General features: G+C 41.9%; 2 protein-coding genes across 3 annotated transcripts; one reads left to right on the forward strand and one right to left on the reverse strand.

Moving 5' to 3' along the window:
- Positions 1–386: 386 nt before the first annotated feature.
- On the reverse strand, positions 387–17,469 carry RB195_002688 (uncharacterized protein; the record flags this gene model as incomplete). 2 transcript variants are annotated; one of them, XM_064200058.1, is made up of 14 exons in its annotated part: positions 387–610; positions 1,182–1,241; positions 1,726–1,843; positions 2,440–2,592; positions 2,659–2,755; positions 3,550–3,653; positions 3,770–3,893; positions 3,974–4,130; positions 6,253–6,384; positions 11,739–11,866; positions 11,936–12,054; positions 12,135–12,238; positions 12,300–12,314; positions 17,250–17,469. In XM_064200058.1, 14 exons carry the CDS (start codon positions 17,467–17,469, stop codon positions 387–389), a joined length of 1,755 nt encoding a protein of 584 aa, XP_064055939.1. The 2 variants fall into 2 exon arrangements, with proteins under 2 accessions (XP_064055939.1, XP_064055940.1); XM_064200059.1 differs by lacking the exon at positions 17,250–17,469 and having other exon boundaries at positions 12,300–12,372.
- Positions 16,888–17,471, forward strand: RB195_002689 (uncharacterized protein; the record flags this gene model as incomplete). The annotated part of the gene is made up of 2 exons (XM_064200060.1): positions 16,888–17,189; positions 17,267–17,471. 2 exons carry the CDS (start codon positions 16,888–16,890, stop codon positions 17,469–17,471), a joined length of 507 nt encoding a protein of 168 aa, XP_064055941.1.
- Between the last annotated feature and the right edge of the window lie 52 nt (positions 17,472–17,523).

A 17,523-nucleotide genomic window follows, 5' to 3' on the forward strand; every position in this document is an offset into this window, starting at 1 on the left:
GTAGAAAATATCCCTGCAAGCTGGTTGTGAAAGTCGTGTCGTGATAATCTAGCCCAGACATCCATTTCATATCACTGTAGCCCTTCGAGCATTGTTTCTTGAATTTGTTATTGCTAGATCCTGCCTGTAGTAAAAGTAGCATGTACAGTGATGTTGGAATTTTTATTGGCAGTTCAATACCTCCCACTAGTCAGAATTCTACTGATCGTCTTAGTGTAACAGACATTGTTTTACACAAAGGACACTGATAAACACTTTGGTATAAACAATACCTAGTAAAACAAGTACAAGTTTAATCAAAATTTTGTACAGCCACGTGAAGCTCTGAAATCAACAACAACACATTCACAACAGAATAGTCCTTGACGAACTCTAAGGGTTCGAAGTTATAGTTTTATTGCTGACGAGTCGTGAATGACGTTCGTCGATCTTCTAGATAATTTACTGGAGGTGATACTGGATGCTGTGTCTGTGATTTTCCTACTAGTTTGGTTATCTACAGGTGTACTGGTATCTTTTTCAGAGACCGTCGAGTCGCGTTCTTTTTCATATGTTGGTGCTGCTTCAACAACCGTCCAGAAAATCTGTTGACAGACGAATGTTGAAAGGGCTGAAATCGAAAAAGCAGCTATGATTGGAGGCAGCGTATCGAGAAATTGAGGTTATACGGAAACTTCAGAACGTAGAGTTCAGGTTGTAGATTACGGAAACATCTCATCTTCCCCTAATCGTTGTTGAAAATGGCGTTCTCTCCTACGGAATCAGTCGCAGCGCTCCATTCGTTTCCGCAAGCAAGAGGTCGAAGATAAATTATGTCTCCTTACCAGTCTTCTTGAGTAAAACTAATGTATAGGCTGCTGAGATGGGTACGAAGCGTGTACAAATGTGCGCATTCTAGCGTACCTCGTACAAACTAAAGCGGTTCCCATGCCGTGTTTTTTTACGATGACTAGGGGGAATTGAGTGGAGCCTGCTTCTAACGACAAACAAAAAACTCGGAATTTTTCAAACACCACTGCAAATAGTCAGACCTTTCCTGATTTTACAGTGAAGAACAGAATGCGGAAGATGTCCAAAAGTTCCTTTTTATGATCCTTCTTAGATTCTTCATTCTCATTTTCGTCAACACTAACGGGTTTTCGTCAATATTACAACAAATATAACGAAATGGAAAGAATTACCGTTGAGTTTCATCAGCAATGGTATTTTCCTTTTTGGCCGGACAAGTAGAAAGTAAACCACTAAAAATATCAGAATAAGAAATCGATACAATCCAAATGAAGAACTCGTTATTGCTTGCATTAACCATTACTGTGCTGCCGTAAGTCTTTTCTAGGGTTTTTGATGACTCTGCGTTTCTCGCATATGTTGATATAATAAATTATGGTTTTAGCGGACGCGGAGAGTGCGCCGTGAAGACTTTCATCACACCCATATTAGTAGTAATGCATCAAGTTGCTTCTCACATGATAGTATGACACACAAGTATCACCTCAATCCTCTACCACGATTCTGGCTCGTGTGCTTGCGTTGCGTTTTTTTTTTGCGTTAATACGCAATACTTCTTTCAAATGAAGAAGGTTAATGACTAACTTAAATCTTATGAAAGTCTCAGATCAACACAATATGGAAGTGCTGCAATTTCTGTAATGCCTTCTCGGAGGAAATTTTGGAAATGTTCACTGCTCAAATGTAACAGAAAAAGAAAACTACTATCTAACCTACCTATCCCTAGGATGAAAAGTCCAAATCCAATTGCAGACTTGACGGGCTCAACAACTATGGGAATAACCAATAGAGCGATATTTACTACAAAATTGAGAATCGGCCAGAAGATCGAAAACTGAAAGAGTTTTCCACTGTCGCTAGTAAAAATATTCGATCGTTGACATGTTCGTTTTCATGCGCCATATGTTGGTGCTACCGCCGGTACCTAGCAGGAATGAGGCCATAGTTTGAAATCACTGCTAGCCAGAAAAAATTATAACAGGAAAACAATCAAGTCCAACTTGCACTGAACATTTGATTCTTTCTTACAGGTACGGTATGATATGTGCAGGAACAATCCGCACGTAATTCGTGATCTATAATTATGTATGATAATAATGTAGGTGAAATTTGTAACTGTTTAGCCCTTCAAAAGTGCAAACCTGGTCATTTCCCTGTTCCTTTTGATCATCCATTAAATGTTACCCTCGAGCAGCTTACCGGCGGTAATATCAACCTCTTCTATCACACATCTCTTATTTCAAAGAAACACATCGCTGCAACAACTCTAAACCAAGTTCTCGCTCGTTGACTATCGTGAGTACATAGCTGTAATTAGGCCACTCTCGACAGTGCATCATATTTATATACTCATGGGGATTAGACAAAGAAGAAATAATTTACAAAATCCGGCACATATTTCATGTGCAGTGAAAATTGGTGTTGCCTTACCTTAACTGCATTGACGCTAACGGGCATCTTTTTCCATTTGATGTAAGATAGAGCTCCAACTGAGAACATGGTGGTTAGTAGAGCAATCACTGTTACGTAGTTCACCAATTCATAAACATTTCCAATTAGGCAGAAAGCCATTGAAAGCAGTACCTAAAACGATGACTTTGAACGAATGATCGCTTCTAGCTGTGCAAGACATTAGTTGCAACTACTTACGTGGAACAGAACAGCTACGCGTGGACTGTCATTGTCAGGGTGAATTAAAGCAAACATAGTGGGCATCATCCCTCGGCGTGCACCAGCTTGTATGTACCTGCATTTTCTAGGCTCGAATAATTAAATCTTTTTAGAAGCTTAATCGAAGGCACCGTTTCACAGATCTGACATAGTCACGAAAGCTGTGTCAAAATATAGCATTCGGGGTGTAGATTACGAATATGAGCGTGGCCAAGCTCAATTCCCTGTATTTGTGCTAAAAAAACGTGGGAAATGGTATTGGATTCTGCGAGGTACGTGAAGACGCTTTATCCTTTTGCACGTCCCTTTGCAGCGAGCTGTACGGGATCGATGAGTTCTGTTCAACAACCAGTTCAAGTGCAAGCAATGAATAGACTGCTGAGGAAACCGGAGCGTGTGCGAAGCATGGCTATTCTGACGTATTTTGTGGGAAAAAAACCGTTCCTACGTCGTTTTCTAGAACGATTAGGGTGAATTGAGTGGAACCACGCTCATATTGGTATCCTACACTCTTAGCTCTATTCTTCCCCTATGGTTAGCTCACTTCTACACTTAACCGTTGGATTATTACAGAGACCCAGTTCTAAAAGATTTGTTCTGCAAAACGCATATTCTGAATAGAAAAATCTTCCAACAAGTATACCATAGCATAGTATAAGTCGATTTCTTTTTATCTCCCTCCGGGTTTCACCTTTAGCCTTGCCCTGCCGAGGGGCACATTGATATTTGCCAAAAATTAAAAATTATTTCCGCTACAAGAAAGCAGCAGAAGGAGGTGAGGCAGAATATACCATGGAAATTCTTCACTGTTTTAAACCAACTTCCACTAACCTCTTTAAGCACTGTAATAATCTAACATATATGTCTTACCTACTCCATGCAAATATTTCAGCGTTGCTGCTTCCTATCATAAGAACAGCAATGAGTGCTGGCATAACATATGAAAATGAGCCCACAGTCTCTTGAGAGAATGTCTAAACTAGATTGTTTTGAGTATCACGGAATTTCCAAACATTTCTTTAAAGATTTTGTAAATGGGAAATAAAAGGCAACTACTTATCTTTAAAAAACGACACCCTTGAGTGCTTACCGTTGCAACTGCAGTCGAGTTGAGAATTTGCTGTGGGGTAAGGACAGAAAAATATGCCACATTGGTAAGCACATACACAGCAGCAGTGATTAACAAACCACTTACGACTGCCAGCGGAACTGTCCTTAATAAACCAGTCTTCATTAATATTCACATATAACAACAGTCCATATGATACTTCACTTTTATCCCCTCCAAAAACACCTTTTAAAATTCTTTATCTGGACATCTTCCATGCCATAATTGAGTATAGTGTATCCTGCATAAGCCCAATTACCCTGATACAAGGCCAGCACGATTTGAGCCGGTGACCAATTACTGCCTTCAAACGCGTAGTCTTTGCTGAAGTGTTGAGTGTCTCCTGAAACTAGTTTTTTTTTTTCAAACCATGAAGGTGGAGAACTTACGAGTTTGAAGGAGCATACCACAAATCTGAAGTGGTGCGGATTTCAGGTGGAGTTTCCGTATACGGGGTGGCAGATTATGGAGACGAGGATGATTCCGTCCATTTCTCCCTGCATCACTGCAAACAGCCGCCTCCAGAATGCTGTCTTGTACGACGCCATCTATTGCAACGCTCCACCCCTTGCGTCGCCTCTGCCCTGCGATTCGTCGAAAACCAATTCGAACTGCCCCGATAGGCAGTAAGGGGCGCTATGTTTGCAAAGGTGGCGCGCTGCAATAGAAGGCATCGCACAAAACAGAATTCTGGAGGCTGCTGTTTGCAGTGATGCAGGGAGAGATGGGCGGAACCACCCCCTTTCCATAATCTACGACCCCGTATACGGATACTCCAGCTGAAATCCGTATCACCTCAGGTTCGTGGTATGCTGCCTTTAAATGACCGAAAGCCACTTTTGTGTGCGTGCCGAGTGCGCAGATAATGACAATTCAACACCACTTGAGAAGTTATACGTTGAAACTTTTTCAAACGTTAAATTAGTTTTTGTCAATCTTGACAGTAATCCACCCGAATTCTGCCTTAAGCGCATTTTTAACGTTCAGCGACCAACTTCTTCTGTCCTTCTTTTGTCTTTCTCATTTGGAAGAACATTTTAAAGCACCGTATCACGAAACTGTTAGATGACGACGATGGAGTTATTGTACGGTAATGTATTATAGAATTTGGGGGATTGCACGGCTCAGGTTCCCTCAGCAGCGTATTCTCTGGTTTTAATTGAAATAGGCTGCTGAGGTCACCTTATTGACTATCGACGGCTTGGTCGTGGATGAGGCGCATGCACAAGCGCGGTGCTTTCTCAACGTTTCACATGATAATTTGGGACGAGAGAGAAATGAGTGGTAATTTCGTAACCCAGGTCCAGAACTGACAGTTTACCACAAACACCTCCAAATCATCAGCTGCGCTCCCTTCAAGCGCAGTGATTATGATAGTTGTTATCAACATCGTATCATTCCTTCACATTTAGTCGACGACAAATATATTAGTTGAATAATGGTCTCGCAACACTTCTCTGCTTGACGCTTGTCACACTTTCTCTCCATTCCGATTTACCTCAACTAACGTGGGCACAGCAATTGAAGGCACCCGCGATTATATTCCCTGCGAGAATTGCCGTTTCTTACACTGAAGGGAACAGATGAAAATTAGAGGATAAATAACAGTTATTATTGAACTATACAGCAAGAAATGGCTAAAACACGGTGCGTGTAAAGAGGGTGCCGGCGGAATTTCGAGCATGTCCCGGTCATACCTCATCAGAGCAATTAGCGATGGTGCGTATCCTAAAGAAGTTCACTTTTAGTGGCACCTAAATAGCTGACTCTGCTTACCTACCTAATCATACGCTGCATCACCGGCTAGGATATAATTCATTACTAAATTGTTTTGGAGAATCAGACACCATCTCCTGATGTGAGGTGAACTTGTAATCATACCAGAAGCAAGAGAAATCATCACGTGAAGTATGAGATAAGGATGTATCTAATGGCTTCAAAGTACGTATATATAACTTGTGTTAAAACGGAGCATTTGAACTTTCAAAAGTAACGGTAATGAAAATTATCGTTATCCTGAAACAACTGAAGATAGCATGCTTTTTGATATTCAGGTTATATTCAGAACTAAGTAAAGGACAAAGAATAATAACAATTTACCGCAACAGCAGATATTCAGATATTCAAATATTTAACATATCTGGATACCTATGGGTAGTATGTAATCACACATTATTTTCGTGGCAATCAAATAATAAATTATGTGAAAATTTGTTTCCGCTTTTAAAACTCTATTAGCTGTTAGAAAAGAGGAGATGCATATGTTAATATAATCACCGCTATTACAAAATCCGGGATCCAACGAAGAATCCAAAGACTCTTAAAGACGTGAAAAAAATGAATCTCCACAGTAGAATGACAGAGAAATTGATATAACACCTTTTAAAAAGACTTCGTCTATTTCTAAAACAATTTTAAGGTCATATGTCTGCTTCCTTTTAGTAAGAGACAAAACCGTCACATACCTTTAAAGATCATGCAGTACAGTCCAATAACAATAATGATGATGAGTGCGGCAATCTTGGCAACCATGCTTGCCATTTGTATTCGCGCAGCGATTTTACTCAGAGAGAACATGTTCATAAGTGCCGTGAATACTGAAATACAGAGAGAAAGTGACAACGGTACAAATGGCTGCAACTCGAAGCACGTCTGGTTTTCCCTAATTTTCAGAAAAACGTTGAGGAAAACGTCCTCGTCGCAACGGATTCTCCTCCGAAGCACCTTATAACACCCCACGTCCGCGAGGGTAGATCTCCTGCATTCCCCAGATAGCGCAAAAGACGGCATCAATAGTTAATTGAATGTCCAAGAGCGCGAAAGCCAATGCAGGTTAATGAAACAGGAGAGTACACAAAAGTTTAACTGTTTCTATGTTTAAGTTCTGTTTGCATTAGTTTCGCCTCCGCTATCTCTGTTTGTTCTCTTTTTCAGTTTTTAACGATTTTTCTTCCTTCTAGATATGAATAAAAACAACAACTTGCTCTAAAAGAAGTCGACCAAACAGAACTTCTGAAACAGTTGTTATCATAATTGTTAGGAAAGCTAATAGCAATGCACTTAACCAGGCAATGTTCAAAAAAATCTGGCTAAATTTTTAAAGATTACCGTGTCTCCCAAGACCCCATTGTCGTAGACCGTAAGAAACCATTGGTTTCCGTGAAGTTATTAGATGACCGAGCAATAATTGCAAACGTCGTACTTGCATTCTAGGGGAAATAATTTGGCTCTATTCAGCTATTAGTCAAAGTTATTTTATTCGGAACTGATGGATAGACCTATACTCGATGTCTAGTCAATAGTATATTCAATTCTGAATATCAAATTCCAGCCGCGAATAAATCCTGCCCTGTGCAATACTTGTGCGGCTTTTGCAAATGCTAGACGGCAATCCTATTCTTTACGGAAACTGTCTGTCTCGTAAATAGCCTCCTACCGAAGAGCCTGCCAGCACATGAACAAGCGCAAAAAAGTCTGAAAAGTTAGCCAATTTTTTTTACGTCGACTTGTTAAACGTGGATTTCTATCAACTTCTCTGCGAATCTTGATAACAATTATCCGGTAATTCTTTGCGTCGGTCACTTCTATGAATCATTACTTTAAATGAAGTGCAAACTTGTCCATCAGTCCGTTCGTCTGGCGTAAACTTCCACGGGTGACCGGTTGCTCAAACTTGGATAACTAAACCGATGGTCCAAATGAAGCACTATAAAGCCACAGTCATGCCTTGTACGTTACAGAGGATGATTTTCGAGTTAAAGTTTGTGACGAAGTTGGGAGGTCGAAATTTGAACGGAAGACGGAGCACCATTTCCATCAGTGCTGTAGTGAACTGTGGTGACAAGCGACACAAGGTGAGGAAGGCGCGGAGCATTCAATTCAATGGCCCTTATTCCTTCGTTATTTCCCTATTCAATGGTCGGAATTCTCACTTTGCGTCGTATAGAAGTGGACGGAATTGATCCTTAAGGGTAATCGACTATGCTCATTACGGATATACGTGTTGCTTATAATCATGTATCATACACCCTTTGAAATAAGACGAGCATAATTCTTGAGAATGCTATTTGGAAAGGCGGATTGATACTTATTTCAGATATGCTTTTAGACTTTGGCTTAGTCAACTTTTCTCCTGAAAACGGACAACGCTTTGTCAACCTTTATTGATTACTTTCACACTTCTGCAATTCTGTATCTGGTGTATTCCGCATGTCTTCTTTTTCTTTCTCTTCAGAGTTTGTCCCTTTTAGTGGCGAAGGCCGTGTTAGATGACGCTTCGCTCAGTCGTGTGCTAGATTAGGGTTGATGTCAGCTAGCTTCATGTCATTGAGTCGTATCAAGCCATCGTCTCTCTGATTGCCTTCCGACTACATTTAGGTGTGAATTTTTGGAGTAGTTACCACTACGTTGGACGTATCAAGGGCGCAGTTTACACATTTTCTCATACACATTTCCACACAGGAGTCACCCCCTAATCTAGCCTGCCGAATGTCTTCTCTGTGGATTTGGTCGAGGCAAGTGACACCAATAGTCCATCGCAGTATCTTGACTTCTATCACCTCAGACGACGTCCCACTTCTTTGGTCTAGCACTTGGCGGCATAAAGCCTCACAGATCGAGCTAGGAGGAAACGAGCGGCTCTGAGAGCGAATAAGAGCATCGAGAATTTAGTGAAAAAGAACACAACCTTACTTTTTGGTTTGACCTATGCTTTAGAAAACTTTGTACTTCGCAACCAGGAAGAAAAACGGAGAGCGTCATTGAACGCTCAATCGAAAGGGTGATGGTAGGGGTATTTTGCTTCACACAAGTGGAGGACGGAATTCGAGGTTCTTTCCTACCTCAGCCATCGAATATTAGAGACAGTGCTACCATGGAAGGTGAAATAAGGTGGGCTAGACACGTGATGAGCTTCAACTACAACCGTTATACCTGGACTGTGAGCGACTAGGTTCCACGCGATATTATGTCTATTACAGGAATACCGCCGACACGATGGTCAGATTTATCCACGAAATCCTTCAAGGGAGACTTTGAAGCTCTCCCTATCTTACACGAGAAGATGAACCATTGAGTTGGCAAAAGTTGAGTTGAAAATTATTGGCGCCGCTCGATCATTTCGAAGAACATCGGAAGTTGAGGTAATCAAGGTGACTTGACTCGGCTGATGTAGTCGCCTGACGCAACTACCAGCATCTTCGCCGAGGTGTGTCGTCCTTTAACATAGCTCTGCCCAACCTTCTCGATCTTCTGCGAGAGCTTGCACAGAACAAATTCATTCGTCCCTATTTCATAGCCTGCAAAACCTCATATCTCGTCCGAACTGTCTATCCGAACCGTGCCTCAGGTCTTCTTCACCATCTCACTCCAGAACTTCAATTTTCGGGCAGCTGTTCTTTTCGAGATTGAATCCGACAAACTGCTCAGAACTCGCTAAACAAGGCCATGTGCTGCCATCCTTAACATACGGCCAAAGAAACAAGAACGATTTCCTGTAGCCACTTTTGATGGCGGTGCAAGATGTTGATAACTTCCACGTGTCATCCGCCGGTACACTACATTCCACGTAAAGATATCCACTGTGGCATATCTTAGGCCAAAAGTAGTCAAGCAGCCGTCTATGCAGCTTCTTTTCCAAGCAGTCAAGCCTCCTCATCACCGTCGACTGTGCTGCCCAAGATCAACATCGTACACGAGATCAGTCAAAGGCCACCTTGCTGGTGCTAAAGCGATGTCTGCAGGACACTGATCGACTCTTTTTCCCATAATGTCGTCGACGGTCAGTACCCCTTGTTCTCGGTGCGACATTGAGGAGGTCTTGCTGGTTCGCAGATAAGGCGTTCACCATTGCCTGTGTACAGCATTTTATAAACGTCACCGTGGAAGGTGTTTTGTGTCACGACCTTATTGGAGATGATTGGTCGAAGGTTTCGGTGGGACTTTATTACTGGGCCGACGTTTCGACAGCCTATTCTTTATCAAAAGCTTGAAAATGGTTCGAGGTCTTTGATGCTATGCATACCTCATCAAACTCTTCTCTCCTTTCCAAACCTTGATATCATTCTAAGTACACCGTATAAAAACTCCAAAAGTAAGACAAACTGACTAGTCTTACCGACTGCTGAACCGCCCCGCTCTCACAGTATGTCATCGAAGGAGAATGAGATCTGCGCACTGTGCAGTATCTTTAAATTCTAATGTCTGGATAGTGTAAGGAGCTGCATGTGAGACATTCTTATAGCTCGCAGAGTGTTACTAACGGCAAGAAGTCATTAGTTATAGAAAAGTATTCATTTTTCTTGTTTATGGATGAATTCTTGACGGAAATGCAAAACGCTTCCAATTCCTTCCTGGAACATCTTTGTTTCACTTGGCCTAATATCATACATTTTATTTCAAATTCATTTCTACCATGTTTCTCATTTTCTCAATGTTCGTCAACTACTGATAACTTTATGTGGTTCGTAACACTTTGTGAGCTATGAGATCGCCCCACCTAGTGACAATTTGTGAGAACGCGGTATTTCACCAACCCCGCTATTGAGACTGGTCAGTTTGTTTTTTTTTTTTGAAGTACTTGTACTTAGACTGATATGGAGGCTTGGCAAGGAGTGAGAAGTTTGGTGGGATATACATTGAATCAGAGACCTCGAACCATTTTCAGGCTTCTAATAAAGAAGAGGTTGTTGGAAAGTCAGGCTAATAATAAAGTTTCACCAAAACTTTCTTGGCATAACAAGAAAACACAAATGAGGTTCCCAATGTCGAGATCTCAAGAGGAGATGACTTGGAGATAGTGATGCAATTCCTTGAGTTAAATTCTTTTCTTCTCGGCGTGATACAACGGTGACGACAGCGATAAAATTCCATGAGCACAAGTTATGTTTCCTCATCGTGGTACACTTGTTTATGATGGTGACGCAATGCTTTTAAGTGCAAGTCACATTTTCATGTCGTGACGACGGAAGTGAGGCAATTCTTTGCACCTTTTCTCAGGTTCAAGATCATCTCTTACCGTCGTGATACACCTAAGAATATTTTTGCGTACGGTAACACATCGTACCGCCATCTAATTCGTCTTCTTACCTTCACTTCATTAACTTCACTGAAGTTCACTTGGTCCATATCCTCCTTATTCGTACTGTAGTTTTGCTTTCCGTCTTCATCACGCTCTCAAAGGCGTTTATTGTTGCTGTGGACACGCGTAATACTTTTATATATATATATATATATATATATATATATATATATATATATGTATATATATGCATATATACATATACATATATATTTATATATATTGTCGTACGTACATTATTGTTACTATGTATTATGTTTTATGCTGTTTATATTGTTCTTTACTACACAGGTTTAATTACCCAAGTTTGAGGTTTCTCTGAAAAAAGCGGTCAAGCTATTTAAATTAGCGGATTTCCTCACATGATGCAGTGCTCTAGCACGGAATCCTTTACATCACGAACATTACCCGAGATAAATTGTGATAAAACAGAGCAATTACCACTCCGTACAATCAATGCATAGTTTAATGTATTCAACGTTTCACCGGAACACATGCGAAATTTACGTAAAATGGGCGACTGAAAATACACTGAAATACGGACTGATTTGCGCGAACTCCGGTAAAGGCCGAGAAAGTGCACGAGCAATTGATGTTAAAACAACTTTATTTCTGTCTCTAGTTTTTTAAGCTTTATTGAACTTCTTCCGTTGTCAGAGCCGTTCGCCACAAAGATTCCTGGGTAATTTGAACCACGGTAGTGTTGGTGAAAGGTGAGCTTGGAGGACATACATACAAATACGTCTTGGTTGCTAATAATAAGTTTTCTTTTAGCGAACGGTTTCCGAAATAAGAAGTAATACTGCCACAGTTCCTATCGTCTTAGGTCCGTTTTATATGAGTAGGAGCATTATTAGACCCTTGAAAACTTACATAAGAGACCATACGCAAGTAGCAGCACGGCGAACCTGTGATTCACATCACTCGTACAAACTAGCGGATCTATGGCCACCATAATATATTCGCCAAACGTCAGTGCCAAAGTTGCTGCAGAGGAAGAACTGAAGGCAATTTATCTTCTTTGTGTACGAGTTCTCCAGATAAAAGAAGAAGAGCTGAAGAAGTTGTACCTTTGCACGAGAGTTGATAACCAAAGAAACGAGAAAGCTATAGGGTCCCACCCTACAAATGTGACGTAGGCGAACTCTGCTCCCGACTCAGGAATACTTGTACCAAGCTCAATGTAGTTCTAAAGCAATGCACTTCCATTCTGGCTAAAGAAATTACGTTTGATATAGAATAAACATATACTAAGTGTTTTTCACTCACTATAGCGGTAAGACTAGCCAAAATTGCTGCTCCGACCCATATAATAAGAGACAATCCAACGGAACGAGCATGCACAAGAACACCTTTCGGTGAGACGAAAATACCTGATCCAATCACAGAACCTACTATGTAACTTGTAGCTCCGAAGAAACCCAATCGATTAACCTCTTTTCTGCCCATCTAAAAGAAAAAAGTCTCCCAAAGTTGGGCAATATGAATATGATGTAGTGATCGTCATCATTGGATAGAATGAGAATGGCCATCGAAGAAGGAAAGAGTAAGCAGTAGGCTACAGCAGCTCGATGCAGAGTTGCTGGTGTACATTTTCTTACTCAGTAGTGCTTCAAAGTTCTGAAATATGAACAACGTTTTATTTTCACAACAACAAGAACATATATTGACAATTAAGCGCAGATAGGGTGGTTACAGTGTGAGAAGAATGGACAATAGGTGGACTAAATAGGGATTGAATGGATTCAGAAGATGCAACATGTCCGCGTGTGAGACTGTCAAGAGGTGGGTTGTTGTGTTCGCAGCATGTATGGACAACGTGAGAGCCGAGCAAGACCGAAGGTCTGGAGATCGTCGAGGTCACTTACAAAGCTTATAAACTTTTTGGGTGAACATAAGGAAAAGAGAAAAGAGACAAATGGAAACGATGCTGAGTCCCTGGTAATCAGTGAGCGAAGGCGACCTGAGTATCTATGGGGACGAAACAAGCGGCTTTCAATCGACATCAATCGTAAGCTCAAAACTTACTTTACGCTAGAGTGTAATTTAAAGCAGTACTTTGGGAATCGTTGCGTGAATTTTTCTCTTTCGATATTTGAGTCGCTGTTGTGTGAATAGAGTACATAAAAAAACGTAAAAGAGAGGTGTTGTGCGCAGGTATCGAAAGCAAATAGATGAAACGAACAACGGAACGAGGACCATGTTACCAATGAGAACAGTGCTTATCTGTCTTGAGTGGGGCTTATTTTTTATTGTGTTATTTTTCCTTATCTTCGCAGCCGTTTCGAAAACTGGTTCAGCAGTTTATCGTATAGAAAAAAAATAAAAGTTTATGGAACATTAGTTAAGCCTCCTTCACTATTGTAATATGGTTGACGAACAAACGATTATTGTGGTATTATTGACAAAGTCTTGTAAAAGCCATGTATCACTGGAAACACCGATACATCGCTGTTCGTGCTTGCTTCTTGGGCAGGTACTTTTCCGAGAGGCTCTGCTTTCCTGTCGATGAATCTTCGTAATGTTTTAATAACCCATTAAATCACTTAAGGTGTGAAAATGAGTGCTGAGTTTTGGTCTTCCACTGCGTCCTCCATTCCCTTACACCCGTTTCAAGGCATCGTTCTTCGAAATAGACGCGAAATAGACGTCTCATCACGAATAGATAAGAGTGCAGACAGTGCAGTGTGACACAAGAAGTTCTGCTGCTTGTTTAGGCTACATCACGTATGTTAGGTAGGACGAAGACGGAACTGTCCTCGTTTTTATCGTATAACAAATTGCGGAAGGAGTGAACGGTGCAGGTTTTCACACCTTTTTCTGCAGTATTTAGCGGAATTGGGCCTGATCGGAGTCTACGCTCCCATCCCTGTCTTGACGTGGACAGTCCCAACACCGTCAATTTCATGGTACGCTGCCTTTGAATTTCCGCAGCATTGTTTTAGAGCTATAGAAAGCTGCAAAGCTTTGTATCCATCAAATATCGTATCACTAGAAATACATCAATATCGTTCACTGATGCGCTACACCCAAACTCTCTTAATATTAAAACGAAGAGAAGAACAAATGGGAATCTATATGTTTCTTGTCACATTTGGTTAGCCATCAAACATAACTGTAACATGATTGGGTTATATATTCACGCCCATCATACCTTAAGGATTTGGGTAAGACCGGCATTTATTTTGTTTTCTGCAGAACACCTTGAATGTTTGAAGCTTAAGATTAATGAGGATGGCAAATCATTCTTGTGTCACTTTTTTTTAGAAAAGATAGGAACTTATTTGGATGGAAAATCATGAAATTACCTAAATGATGACAATAACTTTGGAATGAAATGAATAATTTACTGATTGGTAGAATCCTCGCTTTTTATAGAGAATCTATGCAAAAGCAGACAGATAACTTCTTGCCAATAAAGTAGATACCAGCTCTAATCATTTTGTTATGTAAATAAGAACGGTGCAGTGCTTAACCATTCGATACTAAAGAGCTAATTAAAGAAGATAGAGGGAGATAAGTGGCAGGGTGAAAAAATAAGGATAATAGCACTTTCTTGTACTAGCTACGCAGCAACTAAACGTTCATAAGGTAAGTGTCATTAACAGTTCAGTTTTTCGAATGTAATTTTTTTTTGGTTGACAAGTGCATATGGACTTTTTTGGGGGGCACTGTACATCGTATCTATTCTCGGCTGTTCCAATCTTCGTGATAAAACATGGTGTTTTATTTGTCTCGCAATTACTAATCTTTAGACCCTGCAAAAAAATTTTAAGCGTTTTGTACTTTACTTTTAGCGGAAGAACTCAATACTGTTTTGAATTGATTTGAGTGTTAATCCTTTTCACGCATCCTAGAACACCTCTAAGGCAATTCTCTTGTATTTCTTTCGCCCATTTGATCCAATAAGGCACCGGCAGTTGTAGTCTTGACTATAGACAGTATACTTACGTTTCAGTTTGAATCTGTCCCTTCTTCCGAATTTCTTGCAAAGAATGAATAAACAAGTGGATGCTAGAATTCAAAAAATTTCAAATTAGAATTCAAGAGCATTCAGAAACTAACGGCAGTGAAGACTATATATGCAGGAAATGCACTGACCTTATGAGATGAAAGTCTACAAAAGAAATTTTATTGGTGCTCATGCGAGTGATATAACTGTTAATTGATTGGCAGTGAGAAATTAAATAAGAGGTAAAGGTCATCTCAGATTTGCGGAGAAGTGTCAAGGATGACAGATGCTAGTGATGGCATCTAAGATAAACGACGTAGCTCAATACGAAACTGATCTCTTTTAATGTGGAAATTTGCAACTATTTCGAGGAAAAACGGAAAAAGCAGTGGTACACAGGCTTGAAACATTACGGGTTTCTAATATGTGCGAGAGAGCTGTGTAGGTCGAATCAAAAACTTGTACATGTCGTCGAGGTAGTTATGCGGAAGTTACAATTTCAGAGAGCAGTGTTAATAATCAAAATATTTATTATTCAAAGTTAAAACACCTAACATTAATGCGGAGACTTGGCGATAAGGTAAGAGACAAATTAAGAACCCAACGAAAAAACCAAATGATCAGCTTGAAATCGAAATATCAGAGCACTTTAACCGTACACACGTAGAGTTAAAGTGGCAAAGGATTATGAATATTGTGCGACCCAAGTCTCTTCAATAAAGCTAAGAAGCAAAGAACGCGTACTGAAAGCAGTATTTATTCCACAGAAGTTAGTGGGGAGATTATACAGAACAGAAACGACTGATTATTATTTTGTCGTCTTTCAAGCACTTTCAACTGTGACAAAAAGATGCACAATATCTGTATCAGGGCTCTTATCAGCATTGTTGTAAATTCTGGTGATGGGAGGGGCGCTGTTGATCGAGAACAAATTGCAGTTGAAATCGAACCGATGAAAAATGGTTCAAGAAACTGGGCCTAATAATCACGGAGGCTCCCATGACACCGCTTCGCAGATCGTATTGCCTCCGAGATCGATATCATTTGTTCTTTTCGTTTTCATTTGTACTCCAAGAAGCTGCTAACGAAGTCGAGATTTATGCTTCGAATTTAGTTCTGTTCTCTGTTGGAGACGAATCCATCACGTCTGGGTTCTATTTGAGGGTGTTTGGCAAATCCGTTCTGATCCCAATTTCTAGTGCTGACTCACAATATGATCAGCTCTTGTGTGCGTAGTTTTAGATATCTATTTCAATGGTAGTACAACTGGATAATGATCGATAACACGAACCGTGCAGTAGTGCAAAGCCAATTCGTAGTTTAAAGCCAAACTGGTTCAGAAGTTCCAACCGTTATATGTACGAAAACCAACGTCTTAGGTACTGAAAACAGCATCGGCCCGCCAACGCGTTCTGTAATAGAAACCTGGAAGGGCTGTAGGGATGGTGAGAAGAGCAAGACGGTCCAGTTCTGTCAGTTGATCCTCATCTTCTCAGGCAGGTGTGAAGCCAGTAAACACTTTCATGGCAACCACCTGAACCAATTTTCAGTTCGATTTTTTCGGTTTTGTCCACGTGTCGTGCCCCGGGTCCCCCCCGGGGGGGGCAGGGGGGGGCGGGGGGGGGCCCCCGCCCGCCCCCCCCGGACCCGGGGGCGCCCCCCCTGGGCGACGGCCCGCGGGGGGCCCCCCCCCCCCCCCGACCCCCGCGGCCCCCCCCCCCCCCCCCCCCCCCCCCCCCCCCCCCCCCTCCCGGGGGCCCGGGCCTCCCCCCCCCCCCCACACCCCCCAAAAAGTCTTAAAGAAAAAAGGGGGAAAAAAAAAAAAAAAAAATTAAAATTAAAAATAAAAAAAAAAAAAAAAAAAACCAAAAAAAAAAAACGACATAAAGGTGGATCAAATAAGGGGCCAGTCATGGCTAGATGGTTAGGTGGCTCTCGGCGGCAGATGGTTTAGGGTTGCGGTTCGGACCCCGTGGGCAGCCAGCCAGGGATAGGGTTGTTGCGGTGGTGTGGTGGTGCGGCTATCGAACGAGACGGAATATAACGCGACGCAACACGACACCATGAATAATGCAAATAAGAGACTGGTCCGAGATCGGGAGAGTGGCGAAAGAAAAGCTGGAACTGGAACCGGAACCCCGACTGCTCGGTGCCAGCCCTTATATATGGCTGCCGCGTGGGAACGCTACCGTAATACATTGCCATTGGCAGGGTTTCCCACGCGGCGCGCGAGAACGGCGGCCGGCTGGCTGGGAAAGTCGTGCCGGGCACGACACTGGGGGCGGCCGAAAAGAACCGCTAGGGAGAAGATGGAGGCCTGATGGTACTGGCCACAAGTGGGACCCCGAAGGGCCAATGGTTGCCGAGAACCGGTCATCTACGAGTCAGACAAACACAACCTACGGGTTATTCTAGCTGCCGCCCATGCTTACCTAAGACTACCCTACAGGACGGCAGGTGTATGCCCGCAGGCAAAGGTCTTGCCTGATGACGACGTAGACGACTCGTGGCGTTGTACTGGTTCGCTCGACAAGTGGTTGACCATGAAGACGACGTTGAATAGGAGGAGACGGCGATGTGCAGCGGCTCGACATATACAACAACGACTTGACATGGGTTCAGCGGCTCGACATGGGTTAAGTGGTGAGGCATGACGGCAGCGGCTCGACAACAGCGGCTCGACATGACGGTGGCTATACATGGACG

The sequence above is a fragment of the Necator americanus genome, chromosome IV (assembly GCF_031761385.1).
Source record: "Necator americanus strain Aroian chromosome IV, whole genome shotgun sequence".
NCBI lineage: Eukaryota > Metazoa > Nematoda > Chromadorea > Rhabditida > Ancylostomatidae > Necator > Necator americanus.